The 19,424-nt window shown below is 42.5% G+C and overlaps 1 protein-coding gene across 12 annotated transcripts in view; it reads right to left on the bottom strand.

Annotated features, from left to right (window-relative positions):
- Positions 1-1,878: 1,878 nt before the first annotated feature.
- Positions 1,879-19,424, bottom strand: part of TNRC6B (trinucleotide repeat containing adaptor 6B) — a 237,883-nt gene continuing 220,337 nt past the window's right edge. For all 12 annotated transcript variants that reach the window (XM_081819091.1, XM_081819096.1, XM_081819089.1 and 9 more), the window contains 7 exons: positions 17,788-17,964; positions 16,213-16,359; positions 15,854-15,949; positions 13,297-13,518; positions 12,791-12,861; positions 9,893-10,032; positions 1,879-8,933 (listed from right to left, as the gene is read on the bottom strand). In XM_081819091.1, the coding sequence (XP_081675217.1) occupies positions 8,549-8,933; positions 9,893-10,032; positions 12,791-12,861; positions 13,297-13,518; positions 15,854-15,949; positions 16,213-16,359; positions 17,788-17,964 (1,238 nt within the window). In that variant the 3' untranslated portion in view covers positions 1,879-8,548. The remainder of the gene's footprint in view (positions 8,934-9,892; positions 10,033-12,790; positions 12,862-13,296; positions 13,519-15,853; positions 15,950-16,212; positions 16,360-17,787; positions 17,965-19,424) is intronic.

The raw sequence follows: 19,424 nt of genomic DNA, 5'->3' as shown, positions 1-19,424 counted from the left end.
TTACAATTCACGTTACAAAATAAAGAAGCAATGATGACCACATATGGGACCTTTTTTTCTGAAAAAAGAAAAAATCCAACAACCTCTTCTTAAATTCAGTATCAAAATTCACATTTGCATAATAATACATTTCAAGGCCATTAGAGAGGAATGAGAGAGAAGCACAGAAAGCCGCATCTCTCCTCCCTTTGTCTCCTGAATGAAGCTGAAGGAATCTTGTGGGAGGGATTGTTTTCCTCTTTGGGGAGTTCTGAGGAATTATGGAGATGGCCCTTAGCATTCACTTGCGGTTTCTTTAGAAGATAGGGCATGGGGAGAAGAGGTGGCATCGTTTAAAACAAACACAAAAGCAAATGAAGAGACACTGCAGATTTCTATGCTTAACTATAATAGTTCTGAAGAAATAAAATACGATTTCAGATTTTTCTCTTTTCTTTCTCAAACACTTCCATCTTATTCTCTCAGAAGCTTTTTCCTTGCGTGTAATACCCTGTTCGCATAAACAGCAACATGATGTGAGGAAAGTAACTGCCTTCTTAGGACACAGACTCAGAGGGTGGAAATGCGCTGCCCGCCCCCGCACATGGCAGAAGCTAGAAAACGCCTTCTTGACATGCATGAATGTGTCACAAACATCACCATATTTCAGTTCTCCAGTGCTTACAGAAAAACAAAAACTAAAACAGCCACACACACACACACACACACGAAGGAAACTAGGTACTGCAGACAGATAAATTCAACCTGCACTCTTGGATGAACCTGGGTCTCTGTCATTGTGCACCATCACCTCATTCTCCCTCCCGAGCCCCAGAATCTCTTCCACACAACTCTACACTGTGCAATATTGATGCTAATGAAAACTCCAGAGCTGCCCCTGGGGACCGCCAGGAGAATCGCTGACTTCCCTAAAGACTACACTGACCGCCTTTCTGTTTTATCCCCACGGTTAGCTTCTTCCTAAAACAGACGGTCTCTGTACTCACAAAGGCACATTCAGAAATACTACACTTAAGTAATTAATTCCTTGGACAAAATTAAAAGGGGGGGGTAGGGGTGGTGTTTTAAACACATTTATTCCAACTTATCCTGAACTTTCTGGCGAGAAGTGTCATGCTGAATGCATCACTTGGTGAGAACCTGTACTACCTTTAAAAGGTATGTTAACTTCTTGAAGGATTCCAAAGGTTTTTGCTTAGTTTTGTATAAAGACCCCCCCCGCCTTGTTCATTTTTGGCGAACACATTTAGGATAGACTCTCTTCCTTTCCATAAAGCTCTGCTGTAAGGCTAGTCCTGCAGTAAGACTGCTCCAGCTCACCTCCTACAACCCAGCCCTCAGAGAACTGTGCACACCTGTCGAGCCCAGGGAGAAGGCATGCCAGATTCTGTGGGAGGTCCCAGAAAGCAGGGGAGAAGGGAAAGAAAAGCACTTCAATTCACATCTCTGCTACAACGATATTGTAAACTATCTTCACAATTTTTCTTTTGCTGTTCCCATTAGCAGTAAAGAGGAATTTCTTTTTGTAAAGACAGTCTCAACGTATTAACCTTGGCTCGAGACTGGCCAGTGGATTGGGAAGCGAGGACTGATAGCGTTGAAAACTGAACTGAGGCACAAAGTGCTTTGGGGAAACACTAATTCTTTTTTATTTAAAACAGAACACTTCTTGCCTTCATCTGACCTTTCCTCTCCCATGGACAAAACAAGCAGTTGTCACAATGAAGACCCCACAATGGGAGTCTGGCAGAGACCCCTTGGTCAGGGTGGTACCAATTTTCCTGGTGTGCAGTTTCTCGTTAAAAACAAACTCAGGTATGTGGCCAACTGCCAAGAACTATTTAAATTCTGTGCGGCAAACACTGGCAGCTTCTGTCATTTTCTTTTTTTTTTTTTAAGTGGTGGTGGTAGGAGGATACTACAAGAGATTGACAGTTTAAAAACCGCTCACGTTAGAATACTTGATAATTCCTTCAGATCTAGTCCAAGTGACCACTCACCTAAGCATAGCAGGAATGCCCGGCCAGTGGGGAGTTGTTCTGTTTCCTGACCAGTGTTCCCTCTGCCATCCTGTAAATGTTCATGGCCTCTTTTCTTTGGCAGTGAAGGCAGTGCGGGGGAAGCATTGTGGGCAGGGCAGGGAGGGTCAGTGTTCTATTTTTATTAAGTTATTACTATGTTCATAGGTTCTTGAAGCTGATCATTATTTTAAATCTAAAGAATGTGATGCCAGTACCCCCTTTGTCAAATTCAAGGTCAAGAAAACACCACCATCGTTAATAAGTAGGGACCATCTCTGAAAATACACACACTTCTGGCACTGGCCATAAACCTACAGAGCTTATTACAGGGTACGCACTAACTCTGGAAATACAGAGAACATTCTATGTGGGTTTTTTTTTTTTAATAGATTGATGATGTTCTTGACAACATTATGTATATTTACCTGTTTCTAGACTGTGTGGACACCCTGTACTTGTAGGTAAGAAAGCTAAGAGGGTGTGGTGCAACGGGCAGCAGAGGGTGAGGGCATCCTATTTTCTGAATGGGTTCTGAGGTCTATAGATTGATAATTCACTGGACACATAGGCTGGAATATTTTCAACTGCACCATCACATGCAGCCTCAGCAAGACACTCACAGGAAGGAAAACAATTCAAGAATAAGATTTCTTTTTGCAGTATCACTAAGAAGCGTAATTAACGCATAGGCTTGAAGTGTGACAAAACTTGGCAAAAACTGGAGAAGAAAAAGTTTGATTTTTTTCCCCAACCAGCTAAAAATGCATCTCTACTCCTAGTAAAAGACCTTATAGATAGCTAAAACAAAAGAAAAAACCCCAAATCCAAACAATAACCTACAAAGTGTTATATACTGAATTTGAACTCTGAGGATGGGGTGGAAGGGGACCTTTTCTATATAAAGACTCAATTGTTCCCTAATCTTAGAGATGGCTATTACAGCCAAGTCTGCTGAAAACATTTTGTTTACACTGCAGAGGAAAACAGGCTTGGCTTAAGCATTTTGCTCAGCAGAGACATCTTCATTTTGTTTAAGAGAAGAGTCAACATGGCAAAATATAAAAAAATAAAATTAAAAAGTACACAGCATCTGAGGTCGATATGGAATCTGGCTGTTAACCTTACAAAAACTGCCCCCTCATGGCAAAAATTCAAGTGAATATTTGCAACACGTCGTCAATACCCCGTGAAATGTTAGTTTCTGCTAGATATATTAATAAAAGCTCTTCCAAATTCTTAGGTAGGAATTTCTTTTCCTCTCTTTTTTCTTTCTTTTCTTTTTTTTTTTGCATAATCTCAGATACCGCATTCAACCCACAGGAACTTGGAAGAACCAACTACTAATTTATGCTACATTCACATCAGAAGAGGTGGGAAAGTTCTTAGAAGAGGAGCCATACAATTAGAAAATTAAGCTGCTATAAATAAAACATCGAATGGCAATCAATGGATAATGTTGATTTACTGGGGGACACTGGTGAAAGAATTTGGTTTGGAACCTTAACATGCAGCACTGCTAACTTCTGTGCATGTCGCAAATGGAGAAGATCAAGGCTAGGTATGGAGGGATCAGAGATGCCCTATGGGCCATCCATTTCTTCACAGTGTCTCGGAGATCTGAACTTTGTTTTTTTGTGGGTTTTTTTTTTTTAAACACCTAAAATTAGGTCATGGCACTGGATTTCAATTGCCAGTAGAGGTCTCCAGTCTGATGGAAGACGTCTCTTCCCCATGAGTGCTTTTTCCTTTTGGCTACTCATGTGGTAGACCGAAACCAAGTTTGTGATGTTTGAAAGATGGGCACCTCCAGCCACTAGTAATCAAGTGTTTAAAAAAAATAAAGGAAACTAGTAAAAATTGGAAAGCTCAAATTTACATGATCGAAATGTTTACAAGATAAATCTACATAATGAGAGGTGACCAGCAAACCTCTGTACACATGCCAGAATGTGGTGGAAGAGAAGCCGCTCCCACCAAATTTTCTAAGTGTTATGGAAGCCACCTAACCTCTCAGCAGACATGGCTCTTGCCAAAGAATACCACGGAAAGAAAAGAGTTTTTCTCTTCCATTATATCCTCACTATATCCTGTTCTTAGGTCACTGCCAACCAATAAAGCAAAGCTTCCAGCAAGCTGACGAAAAAAATGGAGGGGGGGAGTTTGGGGGGGAAGGAGAGGAGACAAAGAAGGACAAGAGCAGAAAAATAGAAACCCCTTTCTACTGGCCCAACACAAACAGACTTTCCCAATCACTGTATGTAGTTGTCAAAGCGACACACCTGGAGAAGTCAGTGCACAGTAACGAGGGCAATAACACAAGGAAGGATCTTGGCATTCCACATTATCAAGACATGAAAGCATATTTAACTTCCTTGATTTCTGTTTATTTATTTTAAATTTAGCCCACTGCCTTTGGGGCCTGTCCAGAACCACTCCAATTTCCTTAATGGGCAAGTGTACTTATATCTGTGGAGTGGCTGGACCACATGCACATACACACGAGCTCCTCCTGCTTCGGATGTCTGGGTGTATGTACGAAGGCACTAAAGCGGTTTTAGAGAAATTGCAGGCAGCAGCCCCACCCACCCATTACCTGTCGAGCTGGAGTTTCTTTCCCACTGGGAAGCTTAGATGTTTAAAAGAAGCTGTGGTCATGTTTGGGAATTCTGACCCCTGGCCCCAGGAGGGAATACAAAAGGAGAATTCAACATCACGAAAAACTGAAAGGAAATACTCCATATCTCCAGCTGAGGGATGGGGATAATTAAGCAGCAGATCTTCAAAACAGCAATTAAAATGAGCACAACAGTAACTGGGAGCTAAAAAAGTAAAATCACTTGTTCCTTAGATTCTTCTTATTTTCTCCTCCTCCCATAACAAGCGGGGAGGTAAGACAGACATTCTTCATTAATAGAACAGTCCATAGATATTTTCCTCTAGTAATGCCTATATTTAAAATTTGTTCCAAAAATTATTAACCTCTATTTCCTAGCTCTTTACATAGATTCTCAGCAATCCAACCGTACTATTTTACAGATTAGAGTTTACTTTTTTTCTAAGTTGTTCTTTCTATCTTTCTTTCTTTTGTTGCTGGGGTTTGAGGGACAGGGAGAAGGGTTCCCTTAAAAAAAAAAAATAACAATCGTTAGGGGAGATGTCAGTTCCCTCTTAAATGGAAAGGAACAAAGTGATGGCATTCCCATTTATACAAACCAAACACTCCCACTAAATGACACACAATTTCAAATAAATCCATGATAAAGCTCTTAGAAAGCTAATCCTTCTCCCCTATTTTTTAAGATAACGAATTGACCTGTTGCTGCTAAATTGATAATTTTTAAAAAATATTTCTTTCTATGTGTTTTAAAATGTGTGATCCCCAGTATGACAATAATGTTTGGAGACTTTTCTTTTTACATTTTCTTAAGTAAAAATTGTTTAAACTTTTTGAAGTTTCAGGAACTTGTAAAAGTTTATTAACAGGAAAGAAACAGCCGCCTATCTAGGATAAGATACGGTTAAATAAACCATCTTCAAAAAACTGGCTTCCTACCCTAGAATTCCTGAGAATGCTTGCAAATTTTAAAGCAGGAAAATAAATGTTAAAAACAAAAACAAAAAAACACTGTTAAATGCTCCCAGAGTTAGTCTTCATCTAAAATATATATTTATATGTATATATATACGCACTTTTTGGTCTTTTTTTAAGTTTTTAATTTTTTCCCTTTAAGCTTAAGATGGAAGAACATTTGAGCTTCTCATGTTTATTTTTACATATTTCAAATCCCTCATTATGTCTTGTAAACAAGAGGGGCTCTAGCACCCGGCTTTCACCGTAGTATCGTAAGGAACTCAACTAACCCATAGTGCAGGCCAAGGAACCAGCAGGCAGGAGGAGAGGAAGGGGGGGGGCAGGACACGGCAGTGGACAGGGTCGCCACGGGCTCGTGGGAGCCTCGGGACATGCTCCTGGCCCAGGGCCACTAAGATTTCGCCTTCTGTAGATGGCTGAACACAGCTGCTCTCCACCTGGACATCACCACACACCACAGGGTTTTGCTCCACACACGGAGAGCAGGTGGAGGGGCTGGAAGGAGATGTTTTGTACAAGGGCAGAGGTGGAAGGGGCATGGTGGTGGTGATGAAAACCGGAGAGCAGGAAGAGGGCACAGTTAGTTTTCTACAAGGCATCCAATGGGACTGAACCAACGCTGGAGACTCAAGTTTGACCACCTACCCACAAAGGGTGCATAAAGACTTATATGAGCGAACGCTCACTTGAATTACGCATGTCAATCTCTTTTGAGGCTAGGTTTATAATCAACAGGGTAAGCCAGAGGACTACAGAATTCCCATTCTTTGTCTCATAAAACCATTTAAATGCAAATAATTCAGTTTTGCCTTTTCCTATACACACCCACCCACCCACCTACACACAGACACAAGCTAAAAGTCAAATACATTAGGCATTGTTGTATCCTTCACTGAAGATGCTGAAGAAAGAAAAACTCCCTTGTCCTCACTAGCAGCAAGTTACGGAGGACAGTAGAGGTCTGCTCCCACCAAGGGTTGGAATGGGCAGGTATTTGCTGGTACAGAATGTCGGCACTTTATGTTAAACAGTATAATGCAGACTGGGACGTCCACACAAGTGCTAGCGCGTTACCGGCATACGTTCCCCTCCCCCCTCCCCACCCGCCCCGCCAGCATCTGCTTTGTATAACGGGGTACCCCTTCGGGTCTGCTAGAACTCTTCACAAAAAGCAGTTTGATACATGTTGATTCCAACATAAGTACATACATGTTGGCGATAACTGTGGATTAAAGTTGCCCCCTAGTCGGCCCAGAGTACTACTACATTGATGCTTTAAAAAAAAAAAAAAGTCTTTAAATACCGAAATAAAAAAAGCAACATTACAAGGAAAAAAAAAAAATAAAGAGGTCAAAACCAAAAAAAGGTGCAATACTTAAAAGTCTCTGCTAAGTTATACCTGCCTAAGCAAAACCACATACACAGGAAATACACAACACAGAGAAACAAAAGGAAACGCTTGAAGTACACACTGGTTTAAGAACATTCGTTAAGTAAACGTTTCTGTCAGTGATGGCCTGGTGCTGTAACACGCCACGGCCTGGCACAGGTAACGCTCAGCGAGAGAGGAGCAGAGAGGGAGAAGCTGCAGGTGCTTTCAGGAGGCTGCTCACAACCTGTTTGTTTCCGTTTTCGTAAAACGAAAAAGAGAACCAATGGAAACCTTTAATGCGGCATTACCTGACTTTCTGATGATTCCTCATACCTGATGACACAAGAAAGGGGGAACATGGTTTTTCTGCTTTTGAGACATGGCATTAAGTAAAAACTCTCTTATATCATCTGTTCCCATTCAGACTAACGGAAGAAAAACCTAACAGATATTCAGATGTGCCTGGTGGCCACGTACTTTAAAAAACAGAAATAAATAAACACACAGTTGCTCCAAGAGGTACCTCCTGCTCTCCTACTCTTTTGGACTTGGCAGTGCTCCAACTCTACTGCTAGGTCAAAAGAAAAGCAAGAGAAAACTCACTCAGGCTAATTTGCAAATGGAAAGGAGCTCCCTGCTTAAATCATTAAAAAGCACTCTGTTCATCTTAATGCAGCCCAACGGAGTTGCTTTAGCAAGCAGTGGCTCCCCGTGCCTGTGTGTTCTGATAGTTAAAAAAAAAGAAATAATAAAATAAAATAAAATAAAAAGCAGATGGCCGGCCAGCCAGCCTGCAGACTGTCAGCAATGCAGCTTTCTGAGATCGAGTGGGGGAGGAGGAGGAGGACACGGGCGCGCACACACACAGAGACAGAGAGAAGGATGCACGCGAATGCACATGAACACACGTGCACACACATACCAGAACGAGCATGCCTGGGCAGTTACATGTGCCAGAACACACTGGTATTTATCAACCAGCCAATCACAAATTTTTTCTTTTTTTTTTTTTTTTAGGTTTTGTGTTTTTGTTTTTAAAGTGAGGCTCCGTCAAGTCTTCCCCCCGCCACCCCAACAATTCTTTTGAATTCCCCTCCCTCCCAAACGTGGTAGACCTAAGGACGGAAACACACCCAGTGCAAACAAAGTTAAAAAGCTATTTTTTTTTTCAGTATATATGTTTCTTAGCAACAACTTCCATATAACGTGAAAAAAGTGAAAAACTAGAAACTAATTTTTTTAATTTTTTTGTGTTTAAATTTAAATGGTATGTGTACTTGCTTCACATTGTCTTTCTAGGTTGGCGTTCATGATTCAAGTATTTCAAGAGTGATATGTTCTCTTTTTGGATTCATATTCCAAACGAAAAAACTGAAGTTATAAGGGAGGCAACTATGTGCTCAGACAGTCTGTCAATGACCCACCTTTTTTTTTCCTCTCTCCGTTTTCTTTTTTCCTTTTAAAAATGTATTTATTGCAAGTTGAAAAAAAAAACGAAAAGGTCAAGTTAGTGCTGCTGCTGTTCCAAAAAAGGTCACGAGGTCAGAGTTGAAAGTTCTAAGTTCAGATTGAATCCGACCCTCCTCCCAGAAGGTCACCAGGTAGTAAGGGAGCAGGGCTGCCCATCCTATGGGGGTCTTCCACAGCTGGGACTCCCCACAAGCTAGAAGAATAGTTTGGGGGCCCCCACAATGAAGCGCCAGCAAGATCGGCCCCGCTGCCGCCGCCCGAGCTGCTCCACTGCCCGAGCCCTGTGGACCCACCGAAAAGATTCAGAGCAGGTCCGACGGGGTCCGACTGGGTCTGGCCGGTCTCCAGCGACTGCCAACCTGCGGCGGGTGCACTTGGGGTTGCTGCAGGTGTAGGCGGCTGAGCCTGTGCCAGAAAGCGGCTAACTTCATCGTCGGTGGCAAACTCAGCCAGGATGGTAGTGTTTCCCAACACACACCTAGGAAAAAGGGGAGGGAAAGAACTATGGATTTGAGGGAATCCTACAGCATCCACAGGGACTGAGGGTTCTGAGTCCTCGAGAGTCAAAGTGTGCTCCTTTGACCAGCAGCTTCCACATCCCCTGGAAGCTTTTTTGAATGCAGAATCATGGGCCCCACCCCAGGCCTACAGGATCAAAACCTGCATTTTAACCAGACCAGGTGATCGAGAGGCACTGCTTTAAAGCAATAAGGTATCGCTGAATCTCAAGACATCCAAAGACTCCTAGAGGGTACCATGTATCAGTAATCTTTTGGTATATGGAATTCATATGTGGAGAAAAATGTCACCTCTCTTTTCCCCCATGGGAGGTGAAAGGTCACACCACAAGCATCAAGGTGACCCAGCTTTAGACATCTGGAGGTGCCGCTGCTCTGTGTCAGGACCGGGCTCACTGCCTGAGCCTCACCACTGCTCGCTCGCTGTCTGTAGCTTCTGCCGTGGCATCTGCTGGCTCCCAGTCTGACAGCAGCTGGGAGGGGGGATGGTCAAAGTGTGATCCAGTCCCACCTACTTTAGACAAAATCAGTGCTACGCGCCCAGACCACCGTATTTCATCTTCACCAACAAAGAAGCCAAGGTAAGTTGCTAGATTCTATTACAAAAAGTGACAGTGCTTACGACGTTTCACATTCTCCTAAGTACTGGCTTCGTTTCATGGTATTTAAAATTTACTCACTGCTTCACGACTTCATAAATTCTTTGGTTTTGGAATTCTGATGAGTGGCCTATGCGATAGACAATCCACCCTTAGGTAGGTAGAAAAGATCAGTCCCCTCAGTACCAAGCAATTGCTTACTGCCATGATGCTGTTTTTGTGCATGTTCTTGTGCATCTGTCTAATCAAGCAGGTGGCAGACTACTCACGTGTGCATCTTCATGCGTGTTTGTCTCAGTGAGCATAGGATGGGTACTCACATGTGCAGTGCGGTTTGGGCCTTGGCCGCCTCCTGTTTGGTGCTGTATCGGATCAGGGCGGTGCCCTGGGTTAGGTTCAGATGGAATGTCAGCAGTGGGCCATGCTGCATGCAGATGGTTCTCAACGTTGACCCATCAATCTGAGGGGTAATGACATTCATGAGATTAAAACCTGGAGGTGGGGTGTGAAGGGAACGAAAGTGGCCTTTCTATGTCGGAGAAGGAAAAGGACTTCTGATTTGTAAATAACGGTATCAGCACTAAACTCGTCTTGGAGAAAGGAAGGAGGAACTCAAAGCAGGAAAGAGTGCACTGAACAGAGGTCTTAAAGGTAAATTTTAAGATATTCAAAGCGCTGGGCTGGGGATCTAATGTGCCCATATTGGAAATAAAAAAGTCCGTAAAAACACAGCTCAAAACAAATCATACAATTCAACCTGCAGTCTCTTTTCCTTAAGAGGTAAACAAGTGAATGTGTGTTGATTTGTCAGAGACTTCAGAAAGCACAAATAAGACGGCACGTGAATAAGAACTTAAGAGAACATGCCAAGTTCTTGGCATCATTACTAATGCAGTATTCTCTACCCCCCCAGTTAATGAGCTCACAGGGAGCGGAAGAGGAAGATACACACAAGACAGCACTGCTAGCCACACCTGATGGTTCACGATCTTGCTGGCTGACCTAGCTCGCGGACCCAGCTGGTGTCCTCTGACTCCCACGCTGGCCACCCCAGGGTGAGACTCTCTGCCTACTTCTCTGTGAACTCTGCTGCCCTCGCCCTCATGTTATCCAGACGCTCGTGTCCAGTGATTCGAGATAGTTTCTCTCACCCAGCACTTGGGTGGACAAATCTACTTATTCACTCTGATCAATTTATTTGTATCGCAATCTTAACTAGGTTGAGATAGGCTGCTGAGTCCAACACTGGGTTCATTTCTTTGGAAGGGAAACAGATTACTATCGGAACAGCCTTCAGAAACTGTTACTGGTGGCAGCCTTGCAAACACTGTGTGGTTTCACCATGGAAACCAGCAGATTCACCAGATTTCTTTACAGAAAATGACAAGCAACTATATGAGTGCGGCCTAGAGTACACCACAAGTGACCTTCCAGCACAGATGCCCTCTAAACAAATTTTAGGCAATGAAAGCAAATTTATCCAAGTTCCAAAGATTTGCCCTAAAACCTTCTTCTAAGCTATGATCGAGATTAGTCTATTAGGTAGTTTTGAGCTTTAAAATTACACAATTCTTTTTAATACAAACATAGCCAACCCCTTGATTCATTTTACACATATATACACATGTATTCACTATTTTCTTTTTTTTTAAGATTTTATTTATTTGACAGAGAGACACAGCAAGAGAGGGAACACAAGCAGGGGGAGTGGCAGAGGGAGAAGCAGGCTTCCCGCGGAGCAGGGAGCCCGATGTGGGGCTCGATCCCAGGACCCCGGGATCATGACCTGAGCCGAAGGCAGATGCTAAACGACTGAGCCACCCAGGCGCCCCTGTACTATTTTTTGTAGCATAAAACAGAAGTGAACAGCTGGTTAGGTTCCCCAGGTTCCTTTCAAAACAGCGTATCCATTACTGTCTCTCTCATCCTAACCATATATCCACCACACTGAGGGACAACTTTCAGAATGTTGTCATATTCTGGGGCGCCTGGATGGCTCAGTCGATTAAGCGTCTGCCTTCAGCTCAGGTCATGATCTCGGGGTCCTGGGATCGAGGCCTGTGTTAGGCTCTCAGTGGGGCATCTGCTTCTCCCTCTCCCTCTGCACTCCCCCCCCCACATTTGTGCTCGCTCTCAAATAAATAAAATCTTTAAAAAAATATTCTAATGAGGCATATATAGTTTTGAGTATAGCCATATGAAATCGTCATACTTCAGTCAATTATTAGCTAAAAAAACCACCTGGGGCTTTTAGCTGAGTTGATATGGAGATTAAGAACCAACCCAGACTCTTTCTCATGTTAACTCTATTTACGAAATCGCCTTTCTCCGCATGTACCCTGAAATGCAAGCCCTGGGTACACTCCCCACAAACAGATTCACTGGGCAAGTAAATTTAGGAGAAGCTGTATTTCCTCACAGAGGATCATAATACATGTTAGTATATTAAAGGGTCTAAGAAGTCTCATAGTGAAGAAACCTTGTTTCTTCGTTTAATCAAGTATATATTCCAAACATATTAGGCCAGAGACCTATTAATATCCCATGAGAACACTCTAGAAAATGCTGGCTTACTAAAGTGTGCATGAATCCATTTATGAATTAAATGCTAGACAATTCATTTTATGTGTCAAACGGAGGGAAGCATAATTGACTCCTTTTAACAAGGTGTTGTAAAGGTTGTGCTGTCTAGTCCAAATAAAGGTCATGGGCTCAGTTTCAGTGGGTTCATTTAATCTCATTTGAGTGTTCGACATAGTACTGCTGCAAGTATGTCAGTTATCAAGCAAACAAGGTGACAGACAGAGTGGCTTGCGGCAAATGAAACCCATCACTGTAAAAACAACCCAGAGGGCATGTTCTGAAGACAGCAAATTAGTAATGCCATCTACAAAGAAGAGAATAACAGATGGAAAATTGAAAGCACCCATGTGGCATTTAAGCTAGGAAACTGACAGATTCCTCCTACTGCCGAGATAGATGGTTAATTATTTATGAAGCATTACAAATGGTTGATACTGAGCCTTAAGCCTTGTTGGGCCAACACTCCCCATTCAGGAGTAGACTTCGAGCCTTTGGGTGGAGAGACCCACCCCTGCACACTGGGCCTCTCTGTAGCGAGCAGGAAATTAATCTTATCTGCCAACATTCCACACCTGAGTTTCCCTCTCTTAACACAATGAAGTCCTGTCTCAAAAATCACAAGGAAGCATGATTACCTGTGGAGTGAGATTGTGAAGAACCAGCCAGTAACTGGGACGAACTGAACCACCATCACTCCAGGTAGAGGCTGAAGCAACCAGAAAAACAATCAGGAAGAGCAATAAAAAAATTCAGAAAGCCACGAGTGAGAAACATCTTCACATAGCCCACATGTTTCTTCTCTCCTGTTATCAACTGTCTTCTCTTTTCTACCTCCCTCTGACCCCCTTCATCCTGTCACTTAATGGCCAGCTCTCTTCTCCTAGACCTTGAACCCTGTGCACTCTCATCTCACTGGTAAGACATTTTCCTCCTAATGTCCTCCCTATGCTGGTCATCATTTTTACTCCATCAGTCCCTTGCGAGTTCTTGGATTTTCTCTGCCCTAGACTGACTACAGCTTTCCACTCAAGAGTTTTCCACTCTTTCCTCTACCACACTGCCTCTCTTGTGAAGATTTCATGTCTTTTTTGGTATTAACATGAGCTTGAACAACGATGCTCCTTTGGCGGATCCTCCTCACCCGAGGCAAGCCGTGAGTCCTGGGTCCCCCACCCCCTGACTGATCGGGGTGCTGTGCTGCTCCAGGGAGATGGTTTGGGGTTGGTCAGACCGGGAGGTGGGCGGGGCAGCGCTGTAGTGTTCCTCGAGGAAATATGGTTTTTCCACATCTTGTTGGAGAGATGAGTGGGGTTGTGTCCTATGGGATCTGGGGACCATGTTGATTTGTAATCAGGGAACTTTGCTATAAAGAAGAGAATATTAAAGAAGGGATAAGGTTAGATAGGTCACTTTTGTCAATATACATAAATTTTGTGTATACACATAAATAATATTCTAAAAATAGTTAAGTACACATTTTGAGAGTAGCAATACAAAGTAACATTGCCCTTTGAACTTATTAAATATAAAAATTTCAATGACTATTACTCTGAATTGACAACACATAAACTAAAGATTTAATATGATAACTAATTCTCTACTACTTTCTTAGCCAAACAGAACATGAAAGGGAAGATTAATTCAAGGGAAGTATTCCTAAAATCATTAGTCTTACAGACATAGTAGAATGTGAACCCTAGTAAAACTATTCTATAAATACTCACTGACTGAATGGAAAGTACACTAGAAATTTATACTTTTCTTGATCCAGATTATTAGCTATCAACATTCAGACAAACATTTTTTTAAAAGCGTTTTTAAAGTAATCTCTACACCCAACATGGGGCTGGAACTTACAACCCTGAGATCAAGTCTCATGTTCTACTGACTGAGCCAGCCAGGCACCCCAACATTCAAACAGATTTTTAAAGAACAATCAACAAATATTTGCTAAGGGCTTACTATGCTTTAAGGCACTAAATCAATGCTGTGGGTAATACAAACATTCTCAAGAACTTCAAGTTCACATGGGAAGACAGAACAGATGAATAAGAGAATTGGTAACCCCAGGCATCATCACATATGTTCAATACACAGAGAAGACACTGCTCAGCCATCACTAAAGGCTTTGCAAAGACAGGTCTGGAAGGATTTACATAAATGGATGGGCTCAGAGACAGAGGAAAATATAGACTAATGTCCAATTTGAACTCTATCTGTACCAAATATGTTTTCCCCCAGTTCTGGCTGAACAATATTTCACAGGGGCAGAGGTAGAGAAGGCCAGAAAGGTAGGCTGGGGGCCGATGAGGATGCTACTAGATTGAGCATGTAGTGTTTAAACTTGGCTCTCATCCTGGGTGACAGTAAGTAGAATGGAGCAGAAGAAATGGATGGGAGATGTGGCTGCAGAATGCACCCCCTGGGAGATAGCTAAGACATTTATTGAATGGAAAGACTTGGGAAACACAATGGGGGGTGGTGCAGAAAAGTATACATTCAGTTTAGACACCTCTGAGGTGATCCTTGGGTAATCTATCCGGTGAATGTCCAACTATAGACAAAAAGATAAAACAGTTCAACTGAAGACGTGGGCAGTTACTGGAATGAAAGAGCTGGGTTGAAAAATAAGTTTTTACATGTAAAGGACGAAGTCCCACAAAAGTATAATGTAGGGTGGTGATTAGAAACATGGATTATGGAGTTGGTGCCTTTACACACTCGCTCAGACCTGAGGCAAATTATATCAGCTCTCTGAGTCTGAGTTTCTTCATCTTCAAAATAGAGAGAAGGCCAGGACCTGCTCCCAGACTTTGGTAAAGGTAAGGTAAGAATTCATGCTGAAGGCTTAGCATGCTGCCTGGTCTCCAGGAGCATTCAATAAATGACAGGTTATTGTGACCCTGTCTATATGACACAGACGTGAAAAGAAAAAGAAGACAATTTGTAAGGCAGTTAACCTACAGTGTCTTAAAGAGTAGCTGAGGATTTGTTCCATTTGCTTTTGCTTGGACACAGAACAGAAGCCTTAATGACTTTAATGGCTTGAGGTCTAACTTTTGCAAGACCAAGGTGCCAATTACAAATAATCTCTCTACCAATCTATGAGGCAGTGTGTGGAGTGAGTGACTTCAAAGGCTCTATTATATCCATTAAGCTTTTATTCCCTATCGTCTAAAAAAAAAAAAAAAACACCACACATACGCATAAGGAATTCAACAAATGTTATTGGTAGAATTAATTAAGGGCCTCTTTTTTTCCCCTTGGCCATCTGCCTGCAGCCTTTGTCTATAAGTGGAAGGATTTGTTTGTAGAAAAGGAAGCCATAATTGGCTACCTTAGGAATAACAACCTGGACTTCCCTGGTTCTTCCCATGGCCCATGATTCCTTCGGCAGACTGGTTCAAGAAAAGCACTTGTGGCACAAAGATTTAACCTCTGCCCTCTCAATACCCACAAGGCTCCCTGCAATTATGTCACCATCTGCCCTGTCCTAAAGCTGTATGTCTCATCCTGTCTGTGCCACTGGAAGCTCCTTGAGAACATGGCCAGCGGAAGAGGTGTGCCTCCATTTAGGCTGACCTAGCCATTCAACTTCTGTTGAAGTCCTCCTTAAGAAATAAACGCCCATTTCCTTTGTAAAAGGAAACCTGATGGAAAAGTGCTAGCCAAAGGGAAACAAACAGGTCAGACGGTACCTGAAGTGCTATGAACGTTGGTAAAGGAGTTGTCAGAGGCACTGTAGGGCCAGGCACCAGGTGAAGGCAGCGAGGTGTTGAGGGAAGAATTAGACCCTTTGGGAGACAGAGGAAGAACAAGATGAAAATACTGCAGACAGACATCAGTATAACCAGTGAAACCTTAAGTACTGTATTTAGCCTTTGATGGAAGATTAAAATATACTAAAAAAGTATCCAAAAAACCCCTGAAAAGCTACATATTTGTATGTTTTCTGGTTAAATTATTAGATTATTAGCAGGTACAAATGAAGCCACAAACTGACAGATACAAAAATGCTGGGTATTGAATAAACACAAAGGATGCCTCACTCATTTACCTGTGGTGTTATCCCGCAGAAGTTGGTGGTCAGTATCTACAATGGGAGATGTGGCTGTACCCCCCAGCACACTTCCTGGGGTGACATAGGGGTCAGACTCAGGGTCAATGTTTTGGATACCTTTCCATGGCACTCCTGGTTGGAATTCTGAAACAAGGAGAACAAATATTAGAGGTAGGAGGTTGTTCAAAGAATGATAAAAATCAAGTTAGTTTTTTTTTTTTTTAAGTTTTATTTTTAAGTAATCTCTACACCCAATGTGGGGCTCAAACTCACAACCCCGAAATCAAGAGTTGCAACGTTCTTCTGACTGAGCCAGCCAGGCGCCCCTCAAGTTAGTTTTTGATACAAGGCATAGATCTGTGAAAAGTAGAACACTGAATCTATTTCATCTCAGACTTTTATCATAAAATTGAACACCACAACTCAGCCCGAGCAGGCACTACACCAGCACCCATGTTACCAAGCACGTTGACTTGGTTTCTCTGTGGCTCTGAGCCAGAGCTGTCTGGTGTCTGGTCCTGGTCGTGGCTCTTCCTGCTCCCAGGGAAGATCGGGCCTGAGGGCAGCAAGGGCAGGGGTAGGTAACCTGGTGCCCATGAGAACTGTCCAGGCATCCACAACAAGAACTGGGAGAAAACCAGGGTTGGAGATGAGTGACTTCTCCCATTTATTTCACTGGAAATTGGCTCAGATGCATGAAAGGAAACACAATACAAGTGACCACTATTATGTGGAACACCCAGGGACAAAGAGCAGGAATAAGCTGGCTTATCAATGAGAAAGCCTAGAATACGTGTGTTTACAACTTTTTTTATTGGTTAATTTAAATTGTATTTAAAGCCATGTGACAGGATTAACAAGCTTTTGTTTTCCTAATCATGATGGAGAACAATACAATATTATACACAAACAATATGCATTATATGAACCTGCTTTAATGGAAGGAAATTAAACATATTCATATTGCAAATATACCTGTATAGGAAGAGGTTTTAGAAAGACATATACCGATTTTTAATTTTTGCTTAACTAAACCTAAAATTTTTCTACAATGAAAATAGATTACTTACATCAAAATAAAAAGAGAAAAAAGTGAACAGTCTCATTACACCACCACTGCATACCTGGAACCTGACAATAAATACTTGCTTCATGAATAAACAGGCCAATTAAATGGGCATTTCAGAAGATCCCATGTTATAAGGCATCCTGTGCACGGACGAGTGCTAAGTCCGGCTCCCACATCACCTTCCTTGATCTCCAAATTCCATTCCTCTGACTTCCTGCAACTCGTCTATGCCTCTGCAGTATTTATCACAGTTACCTGCCTTGCAGGTGATCAGTGTCCACACCTTATCTTCCTGACTGAACTCAATGGAGCAGAGACCCCATTACTAATGCGAATTTCCTATCTTTCCCAGAGCATAGCACATGCCTTGCTTTTATCAGACAACAGTTACTAAATGAGAAAACAAAATGCATTAGTAACTGGCAAAAGCAATCTGTTCAGAACCCAAAATTAAGAATTAAAAACAAATGATACACCAGAAAAAAAAAAAAATTGGACAATACCTGGAGGCCAACTGGCATTGCTGGATTTACTTCCGATTTTATTTGTTGGTGGAGATTTGGCAGGTAACCAGCTATCACCAGCAGGACCCGTATGGCCACCCAGTGTGTCACTCGGGATGATATCAAACTGGTTGTATGGTGACCCTCCTCGAGTCTTACCAGGGGCCACGATAGCGCCTGAGGAGAGAGAGTGGAAATTAATTCACACCCAGAAAGGATTCCTATGAACAGAACTCGTCAAAGCTGTTACTCGGCAGAAAACAGTATTCTGACGTTTATGCAGTAAAAAAAAGGTGCTGGAACGAGAGGTCGCCCTGGACAGCCAGTATCTAATTCACAAACAGGATGAGTAGGAACGATCCACTTCACCGTCCTGAGCCTCTTGGGTTCTCACTGAGGCACACAGCACTGTTCTCATCCTTGAATCTTCCTTTCAGTCTTAGAATTCCATGGTCTTAAGAAATTAATGAAACTTCCATCAACAACGAATCATACTATTATCCCCAGTTTCCATACCAATGACTCAAGAATGAGAAATAGGAAAAACACTACACAATCTGCAGTGCACAGGAAGTGTTCTCATGACACTCTTGTACTGACGGACCCCCCCCCCCGCCAAGTTCTTCAGTGCTGATCAGACCCAGGTTAGCTGAAAGAAGCAGTGTAAATAGAGGGAGCCCACTGGAGAGAAACGCATCTGCCATTGCTCTGAATTCCAAAGCCATGAGATGGAATTCCCGCCTACGGTCTCTGCCCGCACAAGATCGACAGGGAACTGTGCAGTCCTGCGACCCGTGGCCCCACACAGGAAGAACAACCAATCCTTTGTAACTGTCTTCCCGACAGCATTTCGGCAGTTCCTTCTGTGCCCCTTTTATGCATTTGCGATGCTACAAGGCAGGAAGAACATTAAAAGCTTAAAAGTTCTCTTAACCTAACTAAAAATGATCTTCACTTTCTTTTTTTTTTTAAAGATTTTATTTATTTATTTGATATAGAGAGACACAGAAAGAGAGGGAACACAAGCAGGAGGAGTGGGAGAGGAAGAAGCAGGCTTCCCGCCGAGCAGGGAGCCCGTGATCTTCACTTTCAATAAAAATTGGGGGCCTCTGGGAGATACCACCCTATTTATTTCTCAAATGAATTTTACATGCTGCATTGTGTCACCTGATCTACCCTTAGGATGCTGTTTCTAAACAGATAAAATTATTTCCAGGATGATGTATTAAAATATTTGTGTAAATATTGATTAAAGTAGTCTGCTTGGGTTGGCCCAGCAGGAGTATTATCAAATCCACCTCCACGCTCAGCTAAGAAGTCATTTGCATTTCTGGAACCACTGACAGAAATCTGACTCAAGGGCACATTACAGGGAAGTCGCAGGAAATGAAGCGCTCAATTACTGTGGGGATTGCTAAGGAAATGGGGAACACAGTATCTATAAGCTCTGAAAAGGCAAGTGGATATTTAAACTTCCAGATATCCTCTCGCATGACACTCTGTATTTATTATCGTGCACCTATCATGTCTTTAGGGACAAGGAGACCTGATGAATTACCAGCCTAAAGAAGCAGGGTAAGTGCCCAACGCTACAAATGCTGGGCTTGAATTATTCAGTCTAGAGATAGATTTTATAG

The sequence above is a fragment of the Leptonychotes weddellii genome, chromosome 5 (genome assembly GCF_054177405.1).
Source record: "Leptonychotes weddellii isolate Sample4059 chromosome 5, ASM5417740v2, whole genome shotgun sequence".
Taxonomy (NCBI): Eukaryota; Metazoa; Chordata; class Mammalia; order Carnivora; family Phocidae; genus Leptonychotes; species Leptonychotes weddellii.
This window is presented reverse-complemented; position numbering and strand designations above follow the sequence as displayed.